This window comes from Pogoniulus pusillus, chromosome 36 (assembly GCF_015220805.1).
Source record: "Pogoniulus pusillus isolate bPogPus1 chromosome 36, bPogPus1.pri, whole genome shotgun sequence".
In the NCBI taxonomy this organism is placed as follows: Eukaryota; Metazoa; Chordata; class Aves; order Piciformes; family Lybiidae; genus Pogoniulus; species Pogoniulus pusillus.
Window position 1 is genome coordinate 3258540 of NC_087299.1, and position 21316 is coordinate 3279855.

The 21316-nt window shown below is 52.8% G+C and overlaps 1 protein-coding gene across 3 annotated transcripts in view; it reads right to left on the reverse strand.

Moving 5' to 3' along the window:
* Positions 1–21316, reverse strand: part of IFFO2 (intermediate filament family orphan 2) — a 69099-nt gene that overhangs the window by 18400 nt on the left and 29383 nt on the right. For 2 of the 3 annotated variants that reach the window (XM_064171954.1, XM_064171951.1), the window contains exons 2-4: positions 20430–20564; positions 7515–7575; positions 6097–6192 (exon numbers count right to left, since the gene is read on the reverse strand). In XM_064171954.1, coding sequence (XP_064028024.1) covers positions 6097–6192; positions 7515–7575; positions 20430–20564 — 292 coding nt within the window. The remainder of the gene's footprint in view (positions 1–6096; positions 6193–7514; positions 7576–20429; positions 20565–21316) is intronic. The other variant, XM_064171953.1, reaches the window with a different exon arrangement.

Sequence of the window (21316 nt, forward strand, 5' to 3'; positions counted from 1 at the left end):
ACCTTGCTGAGGAGAAAAACCCTGCTGAGGAGAATAAAGGGGAGGATATGGAGGCTAGAATGAAATCTCAAAGCTGGTGAGGTTGAACCAGTTTCCCCCCCCCACCACCTCTCTCTTTCCTTTTCAGACAGAAAAACTCTGCCTACAAGGAGAAGTTGTTTTTAAACCACAATCCAGGCTACTCAGCAACTTTACCACGAGGGGAGTAGACCACTGGAACAGAACCCTTTCACTGAAGAAGTTTCTTCTCATGTCCAATCTAAACCTCCTCTGGTGCAATCTGAGACCATTTCTTCTTGTCCTATCACTTGTTCCTTGGGAGAAGAGACCAACCCCACCTCACTCCAACCTCACTTCAGGGAGTTTCAGAGTGCCAGAAGGTCTCCCTTCAGCTTCCTTTTCTCCAGGCTCAACACCCCCAGCTCCTTCAGCTGCTCCTCCCCAGCCCTGTTCTCCAGATCCTTCCCCAGCTTCATTGCCCTTCTCTGGACCTGCTCCAGCCCCTCGTAGGATCATAGGATGTTAGGGGTTGGAAGGGACCCAAAGAGAACATCCAGTCCAACCCCCCTGCCAGGGCAGGACAATTCTAACACAGATCACAGAGGAACACATCCAGACAGGCCTGGAAAGGCTCCACAGATGGAGACTCCACAACCTCTCTGGGCAGCCTGTGCCAGGGCTCTGTGACCCTTCCAGTCAAGAAGTTCCCCCTTGTGTTGAGGCAGAAGCTCTTTTGCTGCAACTTACACCCATTGCTCCTTGTCCTAGCCCAGGGAGCAGTGAGCAGAGCCTGTCCCCTCCCTCCTGGCAGCCCTCAGATAGTTATGAACATTTATCAATTCCCCTCTCAGTCTTCTCTTCTCCAGACTAAGCAGCCCCAGGGCCTCAGCCTCTCCTCATGAGCCATACCCTCCAGTCCCCTCATCATCCTCGTGTACTCTCAATGTCCTTCTTGCAGTACAGCCCAAAACTGAACCCAGAACTCTCAGTGCAGCCTCACCAGCACTGAGCTACAGAAACACTCTGCTGTTAAGTCACCAAGTGGAGCAAAGCTGGAGGTGGGGAGAGTGAGGCTGGAGGTGAGGAGGAAGTTGTTGAGCAGGAGAGTGGTGAGAGGCTGGAATGGGTTGCCCAGGGAGGGGGTTGAGGCCCCATGGCTGGAGGTGTTTGAGGCCAGGCTGGCTGAGGCTGTGTGCAGCCTGCTCTAGGGTAGGGTGGCCCTGGGCATGGCAGGGGGGCTGGAACTGGCTGCTCCTTGTGGTGCCTTCCAACCCTGACTGATTCTATGATTCAGGTCACAGAATGGTGGGGGCTGGAAAAGACTTCTGCAGATCATCTAATCCATCCTGTAGCAAGAAAACCTCCTTAGATACTTTCAGAGCTGCTTTAAACCTCTGCTTTGATGACAGTGCAACAAGGCCAGCCAGCTGTGTGCCTGCCAGCCTGCTCCTGTGTGCTGGAAGGAGCAGCAGAGAAGCACCCAGCACCACCTCCTGGAGGAGGCTCCAGGGACATCTAACAGCAGCCTTCCAGCAGCTGAAAGGGGCCTGCAGGGAGGATGCAGAGAGACTGTTCCCAAAGGCCTGCAGTGACAGGACGAGGGGCAATGGCTTCAGACTAGAGAAGTGCAGATTTAGATTGGATGTTAGGAACAAGTTCTGCACCAGGTTGCCCAGGGAGGTAGCTGAGGTTGCCCATCTCTGGAGTTCAGTCAGGGTGAAGCTTGACAGGACTCTGAGCATCCTGATCTAGCAGAGTATGTCCCTGCTGACTGCAGAGGGTGTTGAACTGGATGACCTTTGGAGGTCCTTTCCAGCCCAGCCCATTCTATGATTCTATGCCATAAAATCAAGACTGGATCTGAGGAGATCCATGAAAGCTGCTAACACAGCAAATGCTCTTCACTGGCATCCAGCTGGCTTCCAGCCTAGCACAAATTCAACATGGAAAAAGTAGTTTGTCTTGCTCCCTCCTGGCCAGCAATGGAAAATGTGATTTGGAAGAGAATCCCAGCAGACACCACAGTTGGCTCCTTAGGAACAAGCCCTGCTCCAGGAAAAGGGTACTCTGCAGCCCAGATGAGACTTCCTGTTGGAAAGGACCACTTCAGTGGCTAGGCAAGGCTCCTGCTTCCATCAGAATCCCAGAATGGCTCAGGTTGGAAGGAATTTCAGGGATCATCGACTCCAACTCCCTGCCGTGGGCAGGACACCTCTCAACTGGACTTGGTTGCTCAGGGCCTCATCCAGCCTGGCCTTGAACACCTCCAGGGAGTGGATATCCACAACCTCCCTGAGCAATCCATTCCAGAGTCTCACCACCCTCATGCTGCACACCTTCTTCCTCAGATGCAGTCTAACTCTACTCTCCCTCAATCTCAAACCATTCATAGAATCAACCAGGTTGGAAGAGAGTTCCAAGATCATCCAGGCCAACCTAGCACCCAGCCCTAGCCAGTCAACCAGACCATGGCACCAAGTGCCTCATCCAGTCTGGTCCTGAACACCTCCAGGGACGGTGCCTCCACCACCTCCCTGGGCAGCCCATTCCAATGCCAATCACTCTCTCTGGGAAGAACTTCCTCCTAACATCCAGCCTAGACCTGCCCTGGCACAACTTGAGAATGTGTCCCCTTGTTCTGTTGCTGCTTGCCTGGCAGAAGAGCCCAACCCCACCTGGCTACAGCCTCCCTTCAGGTAGTTGTAGACAGCAATGAGCTCTGCCCTGAGCCTCCTCTTCTCCAGGCTGCACACCCCCAGCTCCCTCAGCCTCTCCTCATAGGGTTTGTGTTCCAGGCCCCTCACCAGCTTTGTTGCCCTTCTCTCCACACCTTCCAGTACCTCAACATCTCTCTGGAATTGAGGGGTCCAGAGCTGGACACAGCACTCAAGGTGTGACCTGAGCAGTGCTGAGCACAGGGGCACAAGAACCTCCCTTGTCCTGCTGCCCACACTGCTCCTGAGCCAGCCCAGGATGCCATTGGCTCTCTTGCCCACCTGGGCACTGCTGCCTCAGCTTTCAGCTACTATCTATCAGTACCCCCAGGTCCCTTTCCTCCTGGCTGCTCTCAGCCACTCTGGCCCCAGCCTGTAGCACTGCTTGGGGTTGTTGTGGCCAAAGTGCAGAACTCTGCCCTTGGCCTTGTTCAGTCTCATCCCCTTGGCCTCTGCCCACCCATCCAGCCTGGCCAGGTCCCTCTGCAGGGCTCTGCTACCTTCCAACAGCTCCACAGCTGCTCCTAGCTTGGTGTCATCTGCAAACTCACTGATGGTGGACTCAATGCCCTCATCCAGATCATCAACAAAGATACTGAACAGGACTGTGCCCAGCACTGATCCCTGGGGAACACCACTTCTGGCAGCTGCCAACTGGATGTGGCACCATTCCCCCATGTCCTGTGTCTACACAGTCTCACCAAAAGTCCCTCTGCAGCCTTCCTGCAGGATCCCTTCAGCTATTGGAAGGCTGCTTTAAGGTCCCCCCAGGGTCTTCTCTCCTCCAGGCTGAACACCCCCAGCTCCCTCAGCCTGTCCTCATAGCAGAGGTGCTCCAGCACCCTTTGCAGATCAACTCCTCCCAGTGCACTCTTAAACACCAAACTCCCTTTCAAAGAAGAAAACTTTGGGGTTTTATTTTCTTTCAAATTATTAGAGAGCTCTTTTCCAACCTTGGCAACCACCTCTGGACAAGTGAAGAGTTTCAGGTCTTCCAAACACACTGAGATAAAAGAAATCTCTAAACACTGACACAGTCTCAACACAATCTTATCAACTGCATAGGTTACAGGTCTGGAAAAGTGCAGCCTGAGAGGGGATCTAACCATTGCTGATCAATACTTAAAGGCTGGGTGGCAGGAGGATAGGATCAGCATTTTGCCAGCAGTGCCCAGTGACAGGACAAGGGCAATGAGCACAAACTTGATCATAAGAAGCTCCACCTAAACATGAGAAGGAACCTAAGGGTGGTGGAGCACTGAAGCAGGCTGCTCAGAGAGGTGGTGGAGTCTCCATCTCTGGAAACATTCAAAACCCAATTGGACATGTTCCTGTGTGACCTCCTCGAGGTGACCCTGCCTTGACAAGAGGGTTGAACTTGATCTCCAGGGGTCACTTCCAAGCCCTATCACACTCTGATTCTGTGATGGGCAGGAAAGCAAGAGCCACGTGCCAACATTTTGCACTCCCCTACTCTAAATATTTACCCAGAGGGATTCAAACCAAGCCTTGCCACTGCACTCCTCAGGCTTTCTTCTCCTTTAGAGAGCTCACAAAGCCCAGAGCACACTTTCTCTCAAAGCTGAGGAGGATGTTTGCACTCACCACCACCCTTTTTGTGCACACAAACGTTTCTTCCCCCAGCAGAAAAGTCACTGTGGTGATGCAGCCCTGCCAAGTTTCTCCCTCTCACACTCTGCCTCTACCCAAGCATGCCTGGTTTTGATTGAACACCCAAAGAGGAGCCAGCTAATTGTTGAATTTCATCATCAACAGATCCAGCAGCCCTTAGAGAATGGATTTGACACCATAAAATAAGGATAAATAAGCACAGTAGAACAGATTCATTAGACAACTGGCATCAGCACTCCTTCAGTCCCAGAGTATGGCACCTCACTGCTAACACAGCTGATCTGCAGGAGTGCTGCTCTGTGGGGAAGAAAATTAGCCAGGCATAGCCTAGAAGTAGCCCAGCTCTGAAGGGAAGTCAACATCTATCAAGAGATGAGGAAAGTCCTGAGAGAGAACAAATTAGGTGAAAGCAGCACTGGAAACAAAGGCAGGAACCTGAACCAGTGACACTGGGTGAACCTCTTCAGAGCTTTCAGAAAAGGAGCTGCCAACACAGACAGCAGCTCCCTTCTGAAGGTGACTTTCTCAGAGCAAAGTAACAGGATCACAGGAGGTGAGGGGTTGGAAGGGACCTATGGAGACCCTCAAGTCCAACCCTCCCTGCCAGAGCAGGACCATAATCTAGTGCAGGTCACACAAGAACACATCCAGACAGGGCTGGAAAGTCTCCAGAGAAGGAGACTCCACAAGCTCTTTGAAGAGCCTGTTCCAGTGCTCTGTGGCTCTTACAGTAAAGAAGCTCCTCCTCATGTTGAAGTGGAGCTCCCCGTGCTATAGTTTGCATCCATTGCTCCTTGTTCTGTCACAAGGTGCAACTGAGCAGAGTTTTTCCCCTTCTTCTTGATCCCAGCACTCAGATACTTATAAACATTGTTTAGATTCCCTCTAAATCTCTTCACCAGACCAGACAGCCCCAGGTCCCTCAGCCTCTCCTCACCAGGCAGTGTTCCAGCCCCTTAACCATCTTTGTAGCCCTCCCTTGGACTCTCTCCAGCAGATCCCTGTTCCTCCTGAACTGGAGAGCCCAGAACTGGATGAAATATTCCAAGTGAGGTCTCACCAGGACGGAGTGCAGGGAGAGGAGAACCTCCCTGGATCTGCTGACCACACTCCTTAACTCACCCCAGGTGCACCCTTCTTGGCCACCAGGGCACATTGCTGTCCCATGGATAGCTTCTTGTCCACCAGCACTCCCAGGTCCCTCTCCACAGGGCTGCTCTCCAGCAGCTCACCTCCCAACCTGTACTGGTGCAGTTCCTTCCCAGCTGCAGGACTCTGCACTTGTCCTTGTTTTGCTCCTCTGTGCCCAGCTCTCAGTCTGTCCAAGTTTCACTGAATGGCCACACAGCCTTCAGGTGTCTCAGCCAAGCCTCTCAGTTTGGTATCATCCCCCCTGGAGCTGCACACTGCTGAGCCTTTTTTCACCCTGACCCGTGGGTTCTCCATCAGTTTCGTTGCAGGGCTGTGGATCTGCCTGCTGGCACTGCCAGCTGTGGAGAACAGGGAAGGGAGGGAAGAGTCCGGGGCATGGGCTAAGCAGCAAGTTAATGCATCTCTACACAGACCAGACAGGAAGCAGGGGGCAGGGTGATCTGTCTGATGCATTAGATCATAAAGGCAGCCACAATGCTAACTACAAAGCAGCACTCACTAGGACCATACCCTCTGTATGAATGAAGCCATTTGCATGACACACACACACTTCACAAAGGCAGTGGGAGGTGGCCACTCTGCTCTGCAGTGTACTTACATCACTCATCAGGCCCTTAAAGACCACAAGTTCTGCTTTCAGCCTCTCAATCTTCTCATTTAACTCCTCCTGCAGAGCTTCCGCCTCCTGAGCCTCCTGCAAGAGAAAGCACACAAAGGACTGAGAGGTGAGAGGCCAACCTGGGGAGCTGCAGCACTTCACCTGAGCAGGGCAGGGCACTCCCTCCACATGTCACTGCCAAGAAACTTCAGCACCTTCCTGCTTCAGCTTCTCTAGCACACAGCAACGCAGGCTGCTGCTCTACCTAGAAGACTTTGAATGGAACAACTTCAGGTAATTAGGATCACTGAGCCGTTTTGGTTGGGAAATGCTTTGAAGCTCATCCAGTCCAACCATTCTCTAACTCTGCCAAGGCTGGGGGCAAACCATAGAATCATAGAATCAACCAGGTTGGAAGAGAGCTCCAAGATCATCCAGTCCAACATAGCACCCAGCCCTAGCCAGTCAACCAGACCATGGCACTGAGTGCCTCAGCCAGGCTTTTCTTGAACACCTCCAGGGACTGTGCCTCCACCACCTCCCTGGGCAGCCCATTCCAATGCCAATCACTCTCTCTGACAACAACTTCCTAACAACATCCAGCCTAGACTTCCCCCAGCACAACTTGAGACTCTGTCCCCTTCTTCTGTTGCTGGGTGCCTGGCAGAAGAGACCAACCCCCACCTGGCTACAGCCTCCCTTCAGGTAGTTGTAGACAGCAATGAGCTCTGCCCTGAGCCTCCTCTTCTCCAGGCTGCACACCCCCAGCTCCCTCAGCCTCTCCTCATAGGGTTTGTGTTCCAGGCCCTTCACCAGCTTTGTTGCCCTTCTCTGGACACCTTCCAGCACCTCAACATCTCTCAAAAACCTCCAGGATGGTCATTCAGCCACCCCTCTGGGCAGCCTGGTTCTGCCTTTGAGAATCCTTTCAAGGAAGAAGTTTCTCTTCATAGCCAATCTAAACCTCCTCTGGTGCTACTTGAGACCATTTCCTCTTCTTCTGTCTCTTGGGAGAAGAGACCAACCCCACCTCAATCCAACCTCCTCTCAGGGAGTTTCAGAGAGCCAGAAGGTCTCCCCTCAGCATCCTTTTCTCCAGGCTCAACACCCCCAGCTCCTTCAGCTGCTCCTCCCCAGCCCTGTTCTCCAGACCCCTCCCCAGCTTCCTTGCCCTTCTCTGGACCTGCTCCAGCTCCTCAATATCCTTCTTAGAGTGAAGGGCCCAAAACTTAACTGAAGACTCAAGGTGTGGCCTCACCACTACCCAGTAGTCACTTCTCTGGTCCTGCTGATCACACTACTGCTGGTCCAAGCCAGGATGCTGGTGGCCTTCTTGGCCACCTGGGCACACAATTAAAAGCATGACTAAAGGTGCAGAGCAAAGCTGAACCTCTCACCACACACTCCTCAGGGCTTACCTCTCGCAAGGTTTCTACCATCGATTCCAGACTCATTCTCCTTGTCAGTTCCTCTTCCCATCTGAAAGATAAGGTCGGCAGGTAAAGGGTTAACTAAAGGACATTTCTTCCTCCCCTCCCTTCAAATCAGAAGTCTTCTGCTAGCTGGAGGATGATGACAGTTCTTGGACGTGTAAAGCAGATGGTCCCTCTCACTTGTCCACCCTCAAATCATTTAGTCTGCAAGAGAAGAAAAGCTGAGCCCACTTGAAGTGGGACTTCCTTCCTGCTCTCCTCTGCAATGTTTGGTTGCAAATCAAGTGGGACATCTTCAGTGCAAAAAGAATCAGCTGAAGGCAAGAGATGCATGGGAAATACTCCAAATAGTTATCTGCTCAGGCCAACCAATTCATACATTGATGTGCCTTCTGCATTCAAATCCTCAATAACCTGCATGCCATCACTGCAAGGATGCTGAGGGGTTGGAGTGGGTCCAGAGAACAGCAAGGTCTGGAGAACAGGGCTGGGAAGGAGCAGCTGAGAGAAGTGCAGTTGTTGAGCCTGGAGAAGAGGAGGCTGAGGGCAAACCTGGCTCTCTACAGCTCCCTGAAATGAGGTTGCAGTGAGGTGGGGTTGGTCACTTCTCCCAGGGAACAAGTGACAGGAGGATAGGAAACCAGGAGAGGTTTAGGTTGGACATGAAAAAGGATTTCTTTGCTGCAAGAGTGATCAGGCATTGGCACAGGCTGCCCAGGGAGGTGGTGGAGTCCCCATCCCTGGAGGCGTTCAAGAAACCTGTGGTCACAGCACGTGGGGACATGGTTCAGCAGCCATGGTGGTGTTGATGGTTGGACTCAATGATCTGAGAGGGCTTTGCCAACCCAAACAATTCCATGATTCCATGATGTTCTACAGCCCTCTATTCCCCCTGAGGCAGCAGATTCAAAGTCTCAGCAATCACAGGCTCACAGGATGCCAGGGGTTGGAAGGGACCCATAGAGATCATTCAGTCCAACCCCTCTGCCAGAGCAGGACCATACAATCTAGCTCAGGTCACACAGGAACACATCCAGACAGGCCTGGAAAAGGCTCTACAGAAGGAGACTCCACAACCTCTCTGGGCAGCCTGTGCCAGGGCTCTGGGAGCCTTCCAGGAGAGAAGTTCCCCCTTGTGCTGAGCTGGAACCTCCTGTGCTGCAGCTTCCATCCACTGCTGCTTGTCCTGTCCCAGGGAGCAGTGAGCAGAGCCTGTCCCCCCCTCCTGACCCCCAGCCCTCAGAGAGTTATAAACATTGATCCAATCCCCTCTCAGTCTTCTCTTCTCCAGACTAAGCAGCCCCAGGTCCTTCAGCCTCTCCTCACCAGGCACTGCTCCTGTCCCCTCATCATCCTCATCGCTCTCCACTGGACCTTCTCCAGCAGATCCCTGTCCCTCTGAAGCTGGGGAGCCCAAAACTGATCACGGTACTCAAGCTGAGCTCTCACAGGGAGCAAGTGAGAAGAGCCTGCACTACTGCTCACATCTCTGCACTCTGCACGTGGAATCCCACCCCCTGCCATGGGAGCCAAGGACATTTCAGCGGGAAGAGAGACACAGGCAGGCAGGCAGGATGCTGTTGCAGTCTGCTGTCTTCAGAGGCACCTCAGTGGGTTACATCCTAATGCTGCAGCAGCAGCAGCAGCTCTGATGTGAATGCAGTGCCAAGAGGCTATGCCAGCTGCAGCTGCTTTTTCCCCCCTGCTCTTGCAGCGCAGGAACATGCAAGAGGAGTGTGGGACTCCACCATGCTTGATTTACACAGGAAGCTTTGTTGTGCATTTCTTCAGCAGCAACAATTCACTGCCAAGGCAGGGCAAATATTTAAGGCTGACATTTGTATTTGTCATCAAATGTTTAAGGCTTTCATTGCCATCTCTTAGTCGGGGCCGGGAGGGTTTCTGGTTGCTCATTATTTTTGCTTCTATTCAAACAGAAACTTTCCTTTGGGGATTTGTGATATTAAGAGTAAAAAAAACAGGTGAAATTAATGAAAGCAATCAATTCTCTTTGCAATCTGTGAGATGGTCTCCTTCTGTTACAGGGGGAGTGCTGCATGGCTTTAATCCTCTCTCTGCCAGGGACAGCAGCCAAGCAGACCCTGCAAAAATTGAGATGCTGCTTCTCGAGGGGGGGGTTTAAACTGTTGAAATGAGAAATGCTGCCTGTGTTTGGGGTGGATCTTTGCATCCCCTCACAGTGCCTCCTGCAAACAAAGAGCCATGAAGTAGGGATGGGTTTCGTTTTTGTCTTGCTTGGAAGACGTAGCACAGAGGTTTTGCTGCCTGTGCCAAAAGTGAGCTGCAAGGATTTGGATTCCTCCCCCCCTGCCAAACTCCAGCACTTCAGCCACTCTGGGCAGCTGCCAAAAGGACACATCTCAAAGTCTGCCCAGACTAACCTTCCTCCCTCATCCTGCAGACATTCCAAGAGTTCCAATTGCTTTGCTTTCTGCCAGATTGGGGTTGGGGGTTTTTTTTGCAGCCCTAATTGCCTCCTGTTAAACTCATGAGAAGAGGAAGAGGAAGGCTCCATGCACACCCTCCCTCCTCAGCATTTCTCTGCTTCTTTCAATTGTAAGAACAACAAAACCAACCAGGTACTTTTGAACCCAGGAGCTCACAGTATCATCAGGGTTGGAAAAGACCTCACAGATCATCAAGTCCAACCCTAACCAGAAGCTCAAACCTAACCAGAAGGACTCTGGCCTGGAAAGGAGGGTTCTGCTCACCACTAATATCCCATTCTCAACCTCACAGCATCTTTCTCCCACCCACCACCAAGCTGATTAACCTCCTTTACCAGCTAAAAATGCCAATCTTACTTTCTCTCCCTGCTTAAACCTCCAGAGGCTATTTATAGTGAGGAGAGGGATGGGAAGGTGAAGGATGACAATGGAGCAGGGGATTAATTCTCCATTTAAACTTCCAAGGAAGTGAGACAATAGGCAGATGGCTCGTTCATAGCATCACCCTGTAGTGGCTGTAGCACATCAGCCTCTGAAAGGGACTTTGGCAGCTCTGCTAACTACACTGACTCAGTAAGGACTCAGCATCACAGAGAAGATGCTGAACCATGGCTCTGGCATCTTGAATATTCAACAGACTCGAAATTACTCTCCCTGTAATCAATATCTTCCCCTTCAGTTACCATTAAGAGTCACTTATTGATGATCTGGACGAGGGGACTGAGTCCAGCATCAGTAAGTTTGCAGATGACACCAAGCTAGGAGCAGCTGTGGAGCTGTTGGAAGGTAGCAGAGCCCTGCAGAGGGACCTGGCCAGGCTGGGTGGGTGGGCAGAGGCCAAGGGGATAAGAATGAACAAGGCCAAGGGCAGGGTTCTGCACTTTGGCCACAACAACCCCAAGCAGCACTACAGGTTGGGGCCAGAGTGGCTGAGAGCAGCCAGGCAGAGAGGGCCCTGGGGTGCTGGGAGAGAGGAGCTGCAGAGGAGGCAGCAGTGCCCAGGTGGGCAGCAGAGCCAATGGCATCCTGGGCTGGCTGGAAGAGAGCTGCAAGCTCAGCCAGCCCAACCTAGCACCCAGCCCTGCCCAACCAACCAGACCATGGCACTCAGTGCCCCAGCCAGCCTTGGCTGCAACACCTCCAGCCACACAGACTCCACCACCTCCCTGGGCAGCCCATTCCAATGCCAATCACTCTCTCTGACAACAACTTCCTAACAACATCCAGCCTCAACCTGCCCTGACACAGCTTCAGCCTGGGGCCCCTTCTTCTGGCCCTGGCTGCCTGGCAGCAGAGCCCAACCCCACCTGGCTACAGCCTCCCTGCAGGCAGCTGCAGGCAGCAATGAGCTCTGCCCTGAGCCTCCTCTGCTGCAGGCTGCACCCCCCCCAGCTCCTTCAGCCTCTCCTCATAGGGCTGTGCTCCAGGCCCCTCCCCAGCCTTGCTGCCCTTCTCTCAACACCTTCCAGCACCTCAACATCTCTCTTGGAGGAGCCCAGACCTGGACACAGCACTCCAGGGGTGTCCTGAGCAGTGCTGAGCACAGGGGCAGAAGAACCTCCCTTGTCCTGCTGCCCACACTGCTCCTGAGCCAGCCCAGGATGCCATTGGCTCTGCTGCCCACCTGGGCACTGCTGCCTCCTCTGCAGCTCCTCTCTATCAGTAGCTATGATATATCTACCAGCAGATAACCAGCAATATGAAATTGCATTTTCAGTTCTCTCCTTTATAAAGCAACCAGCAATATGAATTTCAAAATCTACCCAAACTCTTTCCATGCAATGCTGAGGCTTGGAAGTGATCCAGAGATGATTTGAGTCCAACCCTGGCCTTGTAAAGCAAAATCACCTAGGGCAGGTCACACAGGAAGGCATCCAGGCAGGTTTCAATCATCTCCAAAGAAGAGTTCCACAACCTCACCTTCTAAGGATGTTTTAGACCCAACCATCCCCTCCCCACCCCTCAAATAAAGGGCCAGCCTGAATTCTTGAAGCTGATGAGATCTCCTTTCCACTTCCCAGATGTGACACACAGCATTCCAGCTGCATTCAGTCACCAGCAGCTTCAAGCCCCAAACTGCTTCTGCAGTCATGTCTTGTATAGCTTAGAGGAGAACAAAGGCTGCTGGCTGTCTTTAAAGGGAGCAGCTACATTGCAAGGATATTAGACAAACAAAACCCAGGGTAGTCAGCTAGGATTAACATTGCTTAAAGCTGTGTTCTTGTAAAGCTGAGTCACACCACAAATTGTGTGTTGCCTTTGAAATTGAAAGGGCAGCTACCAGTTCACAGCTACTGACATCATCTCCTGCACCTCTGAAAGCCAGAGGAGACTTGTCAAGAACTGGATAGTGTCTGCCAAGAGCTTCTCCAAGCCTTCACAGCCAGGAAATTTGGCCACAACAACCCCATGCAGAGATACAGGCTGGGGTGGGAGTGGCTGAGAGCAGCCAAACAGAGAGGGATCTGGGGGTGCTGATTGATACCTGCCTGAACATGAGCCAGCAGTGTGCCCAGGTGGCCAAGAGAGCCAGTGGCATCCTGGCCTGCATCAGGAATGGTGTGGCCAGCAGGAGCAGGGAGGTCATTCTGCCCCTGTACTCTGCACTGGTTAGACCACACCTTGAGTGCTGTGTTCAGTTCTGGGCCCCCCAGTTTAGGAGGGACATTGAGATGCTTGAGCGTGTCCAGAGAAGGGCAACGAGGCTGGGGACAGGCCTTGAGCACAGCCCTACGAGGAGAGGCTGAGGGAGCTGGGATTGGTTAGCCTGGAGAAGAGGAGGCTCAGGGCAGACCTTATTGCTGTCTGCAACTACCTGAGGGGAGGTTGTGGCCAGGAGGAGGTTGCTCTCTTCTCTCAGGTGGCCAGCACCAGAACGAGAGGACACAGCCTCAGGCTGTGCCAGGGGAGATTTAGGCTGGAGGTGAGGAGAAAGTTCTTCCCTGAGAGAGTCATTGGCCACTGGAATGGGCTGCCCGGGGAGGTGGTGGAGTCGCCGTCCCTGGAGCTGTTCAAGGCAGGACTGGACGTGGCACTTGGTGCCATGGTCTGGCCTTGAGCTCTGTGCTAAAGGGTTGGACTTGATGATCTGTGAGGTCTCTTCCAACCTTGGTGATACTGGGAGACTGTGAAGTGAACCCGAGCCACTTAGAACCACAAAATGCCAGGTTGGAAGGGACCTTGAGGATCATCTGGGCCAAGTTTTCTAGAATCATTGGAAGTTTGGGGTTGGAAAGGACCTTGGTGACAGTCTCAAGCTGTGGCAGGGCAGGTCTAGGCTGGATGTTGTTAGGAAGTTGTTCCCAGAGAGAGTGATTGGCATTGGAATGGGCTGCCCAGGGAGGTGGTGGAGTCTGTGTGGCTGGAGGTGTTGCAGCCAAGCCTGGCTGGGGCACTGAGTGCCATGGTCTGGTTGGTTGGGCAGGGCTGGGTGTTAGGTTGGGCTGGCTGAGCTTGGAGCTCTCTTCCAACCTGCCTGATTCTATGATTCCAGTTCCAATCCCTCAACAATGGCCAGGGACATATCCCCATAGCCCAGGTTGCTCAAGGCCTCATTCAACATGGCTCTAAACACCTCCAGGGATGAGGACTCCACCACCTCCCTGAGCAGCCTGCTCCAGTGCCTGACCACTCCTGCAGGAAAGAATTTTTTCCTAACCTCAGAGAATGGTGGGGGTTGGAGAGGATCTCTGGAGACCATTGAGTGCAAACCTCTCTGCCAAATCAGGATCACCTAGAACAGCTCACACAGGAACACATCCAGATGGCTCCTCAAAGGTTCTAGAACAAAAGACTCCACAACCTCTCTGGGTAGCCTGCTCCAGGCCTCCAGCACCCTCACACTAAACAATTTGCTCCTCATGTTGAGGTGGAACTTTCTGTGATGTGGAGTCTCCTTCTCTGGAGCCTTCCAAGGCCTGTCTGGATGTGCTCCTCTGTAACTTGAGCTGGATGGTATGGCCCTGCTCTGGCAGAGGGCAGGACTTGATGATGTCTTTGGGTCTCTTCCAACCCCTGATGCTGTGTTCCAGCTTGTACCCCATTGTTCCTTGCTCTATTCCTGCTTTCCCTTGCAGGCTAAGGCATCACTATTCTGTTTTTGGCATGAGGTGCACCCAGCCTTGCTCATCTGTTGGGATATGAAGCATCTAAGATGTGTTCCCAGATGTTCCACACCTGCAAGCAGCTGGAAGAGAACACCCATTGCAAGGCAGCAGCACCAAGTAAGTACACATCCAGCACTGCCTGGGGCAGTTGGAGACTCCTCTTTGTGCTGCTGCTCCTCTGTTGGCAGTGTGGTGGGAGCCACTGGATGCCCAGAGGTGGTTGTTATGGTTTAAGGCTTAGTTTAGTTATTGTGTCTAACTGTAAACAAGGAGTAGGAACTTTCTGGGTATAGGGACTGGTAGATAGCAGCTGAAGAGGAGGCAGCAGTGCCCAGGTGGGCAGCAGAGCCAATGGCATCCTGGGCTGGCTCAGGAGCAGTGTGGGCAGCAGGACAAGGGAGGTTCTTGTGCCCCTGTGCTCAGCACTGCTCAGGCCACCCCTGGAGTGCTGTGTCCAGTTGTAGGCTCCTGAATTGCAGAGAGCTGTTGAGGTGCTGGAAGGTGTTGAGAGAAGGGCAGCAAGGCTGGGGAGGGGCCTGGAGCACAGCCCTGGGAGGAGAGGCTGAGGGAGCTGGGGGGGTGCAGCCTGCAGCAGAGGAGGCTCAGGGCAGAGCTCATTGCTGTCTGCAGCTGCCTGCAGGGAGGCTGTAGCCAGGTGGGGTTGGGCTCTGCTGCCAGGCAGCCAGCAACAGAAGAAGGGGCCCCAGGCTGAAGCTGTGTCAGGGCAGGTTGAGGCTGGATGTTGTTAGGAAGTTGTTGTCAGAGAGAGTGATTGGCACTGGAAAAGGACCCAAAGAGATCACAGAATGGTTTAGGTTGGAAGGGACCTCAAAGCTCAGCCAGTTCCAACCCCCTGTCATAGGCAGGGACACCTCCCACTAGAACAGGTTGCTCAAGGCCTCATCCAACCTGGCCTCGAAGACCTCCCTGGGCAATCTGTGCCTTACTTCATCACTGAAGACCCCCTTATTTTATCACTGAGGACCCCTAAGACCACCAGAGGGACCACTGGATAAAATAAGACATGCGTGGAGGAGACACCTCCCATTCCTAAAACTGCTAAGGCAAACCCAACCTTTGCTTAGAATCAGCAATGAATCTGTAATAGAATAGAGGATAAAAAGAGACAACTGAAGGCAAAGGCAGAGACAACTGAAGGCAAAGGCAGAGGCAACTGAAGGTGAAGGCAGAGACAACTGAAGGCAAAGGCAGAGACAACTGAAGGCAGAGGCAGAGGCAACTGAAGGCAAAGGCAGAGGCAACTGAAGGCCAAGGCAGAGGCAACTGAAGGCAAAGGCAGAGGCAACTGAAGGCAAAGGCAGAGGCAACTGAAGGCAGAGGCAGAGGCAACTGAAGGCAAAGGCAGAGGCAACTGAAGGCAAAGGCTGTGCATTAGGGCAGAGCGGAGCCTCCCTGCGCACCCAGGCCTGTACATTCACAGTGTCACAGTATCACCAAGGTTGGAAGAGACCTCACAGATCATCAAGTCCAACCCTTTAGCACAGAGCTCAAGGCCAGACCATGGCACCAAGTGCCACGTCCAGTCCTGCCTTGAACAGCTCCAGGGACGGCGACTCCACCACCTCCCCGGGCAGCCCATTCCAGTGGCCAATGACTCTCTCAGGGAAGAACTTTCTCCTCACCTCCAGCCTAAATCTCCCCTGGCACAGCCTGAGGCTGTGTCCTCTTGTTCTGGTGCTGGCCACCTGAGAGAAGAGAGCAACCTCCTCCTGGCCACAACCTCCCCTCAGGTAGTTGCAGACAGCAATAAGGTCTGCCCTGAGCCTCCTCTTCTCCAGGCTAACCAATCCCAGCTCCCTCAGCCTCTCCTCGTAGGGCTGTGCTCAAGGCCTCTCCCCAGCCTCGTTGCCCTTCTCTGGACGCGCTCAAGCATCTCAATGTCCCTCCTGAACTGGGGGGCCCAGAACTGAACACATTGCTTGATTCCTGCAACTCTATTAGAAGCCTTAACTTGCATGAACCTAAGCTTATGGCTGTTATTTGTGCCGGGGCTGAGCAGAGCTGGCAGCAGATCTGAGAGCCGAGGTGCCGCAGCCCAAGCGCCTGACTCAGGCTCCTTCCCCGCCCTGGCACCGCAGGGCTGCAGGAACCTGCCCGCTCAGCCCTTCCCTGACACCCAGATAATGACTCTCAGCAGCCCACTGGAGAGCTCTTACAGCCTGCTTTCCATTCCAGACGGCTTAACAGCTCCTCACATCTCCAACGCGCTCTGCCCGCAACCACCGGAGCCTCTCAGCCTGAATCTCTTAACAGAGCCAAGACAGACACCTGGGCAGGAACAGGCCAAGGGGGTCTGGGGTAAGCAAGCAGAGGATCTGAGAATGGTTTGGGATGGAAGGGACCTTCAACATCATCCAGTTTCTATCCTCTGTCATGGGCAGGGACAGCGCCCACCAGAGCAGGTAACCTGCTCCAGTGTCTCACTGGAAAGAATTTCTTCCTCATCTCCAGTCTCAATCTCCTCCCTTCCAGCTTCAATCCATTCCTCTGTCATGGGCAGGGACAGCTCCCATCAGAGCAGGTTGCTAAAGGCTTAATCCAACCTGGAAGGAGCATCCACAACCTCTCTGGGCAACCTGTGCCAGTGTCTCACTGGAAAGAATTTTCTCCTCCTCTCCAGTCTCAATCTCCTCCCTTCCAGCTTCAATCCATTCCTCTGCCATGGGCAGGGACAGCTCCCACCAGAGCAGGTTGCTCAAGGCTTTATCCAACCTGGAAGGAGCATCCACAACCTCCCTGGGCAACCTGTGCCAGTGTCTCATTGGAAAGAGTTTCTTCCTCATCTCCAGCTTCAATCCATTCCTCCTCATCCTATCACCACATGGACACGCAAAGAGGACACTGTGGCCTTTCCTCATAGATGCATGGAATTGTTTGGGCTGAAAGGGATCTCAAAGATCAGCCAGTTCCAACCTCCCTGCCATGGACAGGGACACCTCCCACCAGAGCAGGCTGCTAAAGGCCTTATTTAACCTGGAAGGAGCATCCACAACCTCCCTGGGCAATCTGCTCCAGTGTCTCACTGGAAAGAATTTCTTCCTCATCTCCAGTTTCAATTTCCCCCCTTGGAGCTTCAATCCATTCCTCTGACATGGGCAGGGACAGCTCTCACCAGAGCAGGTTGCTCAAGGCTTTATTCAACCTGGAAGGAGCATCCACAACCTCCCTGGGCAATCTGCTTCAGTGTCTCACTGGAAAGAATTTCTTCCTCATCTCAGTTTCAATCTCTTCTCTTCCAGCTTCAGTCCATTCCTCCTCATCCTATCACCACATGGCCATGCAAAGAGGACAGTGAAGCCTTTCCTCATAGATGCATTGAATACTTTGGGTTGGAAGGGATCACAAAGATCATCCAGTTCCAACCCCCCTGCCATGGGCAGGGACAGCTCCTACCAGCCCAGCTTGCTCAAGGGCTTCATCCAACCTGGCTTTGAACACCTCCACGGAGGCTGTGGAACACAGAAGCACAGAATGTGATCTCTGATCTGTGCTTCTGTGCTCCACAACCTCCCTGGGCAACCTGTGCCAGTGTCTCACCACCCTCAACCTGTGCCAGTGTCTCACCACCCTCACTCTAAAGAATTTCTTCCTCATTTCCACTCTCCATCCTAGCACCCAGCCCTATCCATTCAAATCAGACCATGGGGCTCTGGCCAGCCTGATCCAGGGTAGGGTGTCCTTGCTCATGGCAGAGGGGTTGGAACTAGATGATCCTTGTGGTCCCTTCCAACCCTGACTGATTCTAAGTGCCCCATCCAGGCTGTTCTTGAACACCTCCAGCCACACAGACTCCACCACCTCCCTGGGCAGCCCATTCCAATGCCAATCACTCTCTCTGACAACAGCTTCCTAACAACATCCAGCCTAGACCTGCCCTGCCACAGCTTCAGCCTGGGGCCCCTTCTTCTGTTGCTGGCTGCCTGGCAGCAGAGCCCAACCCCACCTGGCTACAACCTCCCTTCAGTAGTTCTTTCTTGTGTGCACTCTTCATGCTGTGGTTGTTTGGGACAATGAAGTGTAGAATCCTAGGTTTGGGTTGGAAGGGACCTTCAAGATCATCCAGTTCCAACCCCTTGCCATGTGTGGTGAGACCTCCTCCTAGACCAGGTGGTCAAGGTCCCATCCAACCTGTCTTTGAACAGGTGATGGCTTCAAACTGGAAGCAGCTGGATTTAGATCAGACATCAGGATGGAATTGCTCCCCATGAGGGTGGTGAGGCAGTGGCTGCCCAGAGAAGCTGGAAATACTCAAAGCCAGCTTGGATGGGACCTTGACCACCCTGATCTAGTAGGAGGTCTCCCTGCTCACGACAGGAGGCTGGAGCTAGATGATCTTTAAGTTCTGTTCCAACCCAAACTATGCCACTAGGAGTCTATGATTTAATTTTTGGAAGACCTCTATGAAGCCTTTTTTGTTTTGCCAAGCAAAAATAGGAACAAGGCACTGCCCTCTCTGCTTTTAGTACACTTGCCTAAGAGATCATTTTCCTACCCAGCCCTCATTTAACACTAAATTAGATCCAAGGTTGCATTAAGCAATTAGCTTATTCACAAGTGCTGCCTCTTGTTTATATGAGCATTTCTAAGCTGCTCTAACACAGAGATCCTTCCAGGTTATCCCAAGCACAGACCATTTGGATCCCTGACTTCCAAATGAAGCTAATTAAATGGTAGTTGATGGGCTGCATGTAAAATGTTTTAATTTAATGGGGAAGACTGATTCCATTAAAGCCTGGCTGCAACACAACAGCAGCAGCCCTCCTGAATGGAGTCATGGTTCTTGCCTGTTGCAAGCAGCATCCCCTCCATGTGTGCACTTGCAGCCCAGAAAGCCAAGCAGAGGCTGGGCTGCAGCAGCAGAAGTGTGGGCAGCAGGGCCAGGGAGGAGATTCTGCCCCTCTGCTCTGCTCTGCTGAGACCCCACCTGGAGTCCTGCATCCAGCTCTGGAGCCCCTGGGACAAGAGGGCTGTGAAGATGCTGGAGAGTGTCCAGAGCAGGGCCAGGAGGATACTGAGAGGCTGCAGCAGCTCTGCTGTGAGCACAGACTGAAAGAGTTGGGGCTGTGCAGGCTGGAGCAGAGGAGGCTCCCAGGGGACCTTCTTGTGGCCTGCCAGGATCTGAAGGGGGCTCCAAAAAAGCTGGGGAAGGACTTTTGAGGCTGTGAGGGAGTGGCAGGAGTGAGGGGGATGGAGCAAAGCTGGAGGTGGGGAGAGTGAGGCTGGAGGTGAGGAGGAAGTTGTTGAGCAGGAGAGTGGTGAGAGGCTGGAATGGGTTGCCCAGGGAGGGGGTTGAGGCTCCATGGCTGGAGGTGTTTGAGGCCAGGCTGGCTGAGGCTGTGTGCAGCCTGCTCTAGGGTAGGGTGTCCCTGGGCATGGCAGGGGGGTTGGCACTGCCTGCTCCTTGTGGTCCCTTCAACCCTGCCTGATTCTATGACTCCATGGCATCCTTTGCTATGAGTCAGTCATTGCAGCATCAAATTTCCCCCAGCAGAGAGATGGAGGAGTTTGGATCCTTGAAGCTCCAGCAATGGTCTAGGTGATAGAGGTGAAAATCCCTGTAGCAGAACTGACAGACTCACAGATTGCATTGGGTTGAAAGGTCTCAAAGGTCATCTTGTCCAACCCCCCCGAGTCAGCAGGGACATCTCCAACTAGATCAGGCTGCCCAGGGCCATGTCAAGTCTCATCTTGAATGTCTGCAGGGATGGGGCACCAACCACAGCCCTGGGCAGCCTGTTCCAGTGTCTCCCCACCCTCACTCTACAGAACTTCTTCCTAATCTCCCATCTAAATCTCCTTTCCTCAAGTTTCAATCCATTGCCTCTCATCTTGTCACTACAAGCCCTTGTTATAAGTCCCTCCTCAGCTCTCCTGTAGCCTCCTTCAGGTACTGGCAGGCTGCTCTAAGGCTTCCCTGGATGAGGCACTTAGTGGCATGGTCTAGTTCATTGGATAGGGCTGGGTGCTAGGTTGGACTGGATGATCTTGGAGGTCTCTTCCAACCTGGTTGATTCTATGATTCTTCTCTCCAGGCTGAATGGTCCCAACTCTCTCAGCTGGCCCTTGCAGGAGAGGTTCTCCAGCCCTCTGAACATCTTTGTGGCCTCCTCTGGACCCTGTCCCAGCAGATCACAGTATCACAGTATCACAGTATCACCAAGGTTGGAAGAGACCTCACAGATCATCAAGTCCAACCCTTTACCACAGAGCTCAAGGCCAGACCATGGCACCAAGTGCCACGTCCAACCTTGCCTTGAACTGCCCTTATGTTGGGGCTGAACAGAATACTCCAAATGAGATCTCACCCTTTGCACTGTTCATCCTTCACTATTTCATTAGGAAGCAGAGCTTCACATTCAACTCCTCTCTCCCAGACTTGTGCTCCACATAAAACAGCAGCCAGACCTTTGAACAGCAGCAATTCCTTCTGGAGAGAATTACTAAAAGGAAGGGGAAAAAATAAACATAGAGTTGGTGTAATTATCCCTGCCCATGAGATTCACCTGGAAAAGATGCTCCAGCCTGTTCCTGGAACCACAAGAGGGGGGAAAAAAAAAGAACACCCAACCTCATCTGTGAGTTGTTTTGTGCTCTCCTCCTGACCGCAGGAGCTGTGTTTAAACATCAGCCAGGCATAATGGGCACAAGAGTTCAACAGCTTCAAGCAGGAGCAACCACCAAGCCTGCATTCCTTCAGGAAGAAGAGGAGGGTGCTTTAATCCCTGTGGAGAATCCACATCTCACTGTGCAACATTCCCAACAGCATGAAATGCCTTTCAAGCTGGGCAGTTAGGAGTCAGACTCTCCTGGGTGAGTTATTCCTCTGCTAACTAAAGGCCACTTTTCAATCTGAGATGTCTCCAAGACAAGCTTTGGAGCTCTCCTTTTGTACTTGCACCCAGCCCCAAACACTCCAGTCCACTAACAAAGACTTATTCAGGGCAGGTCTAACACAGGAGGTGAGGCTGCTCCTGGGTGTTTCCACAAGCAACCTCCTGTCCTTGCAAAGGGCTTTGAAGGATGCAAAAATACCACCTAGGAGCTTCAGCTCTTTTCATCCTCAGAGCTAACCCTGAGAAGGGGGAAAAACTAATCATAGAATCCAAGAATGGTTTGGGATGGAAGGGACCTTAAAGAGCATCTAGCTCCAACCCTCCTGCCATAGGCAAGGACACCTCCTGCTAGAGCAGCT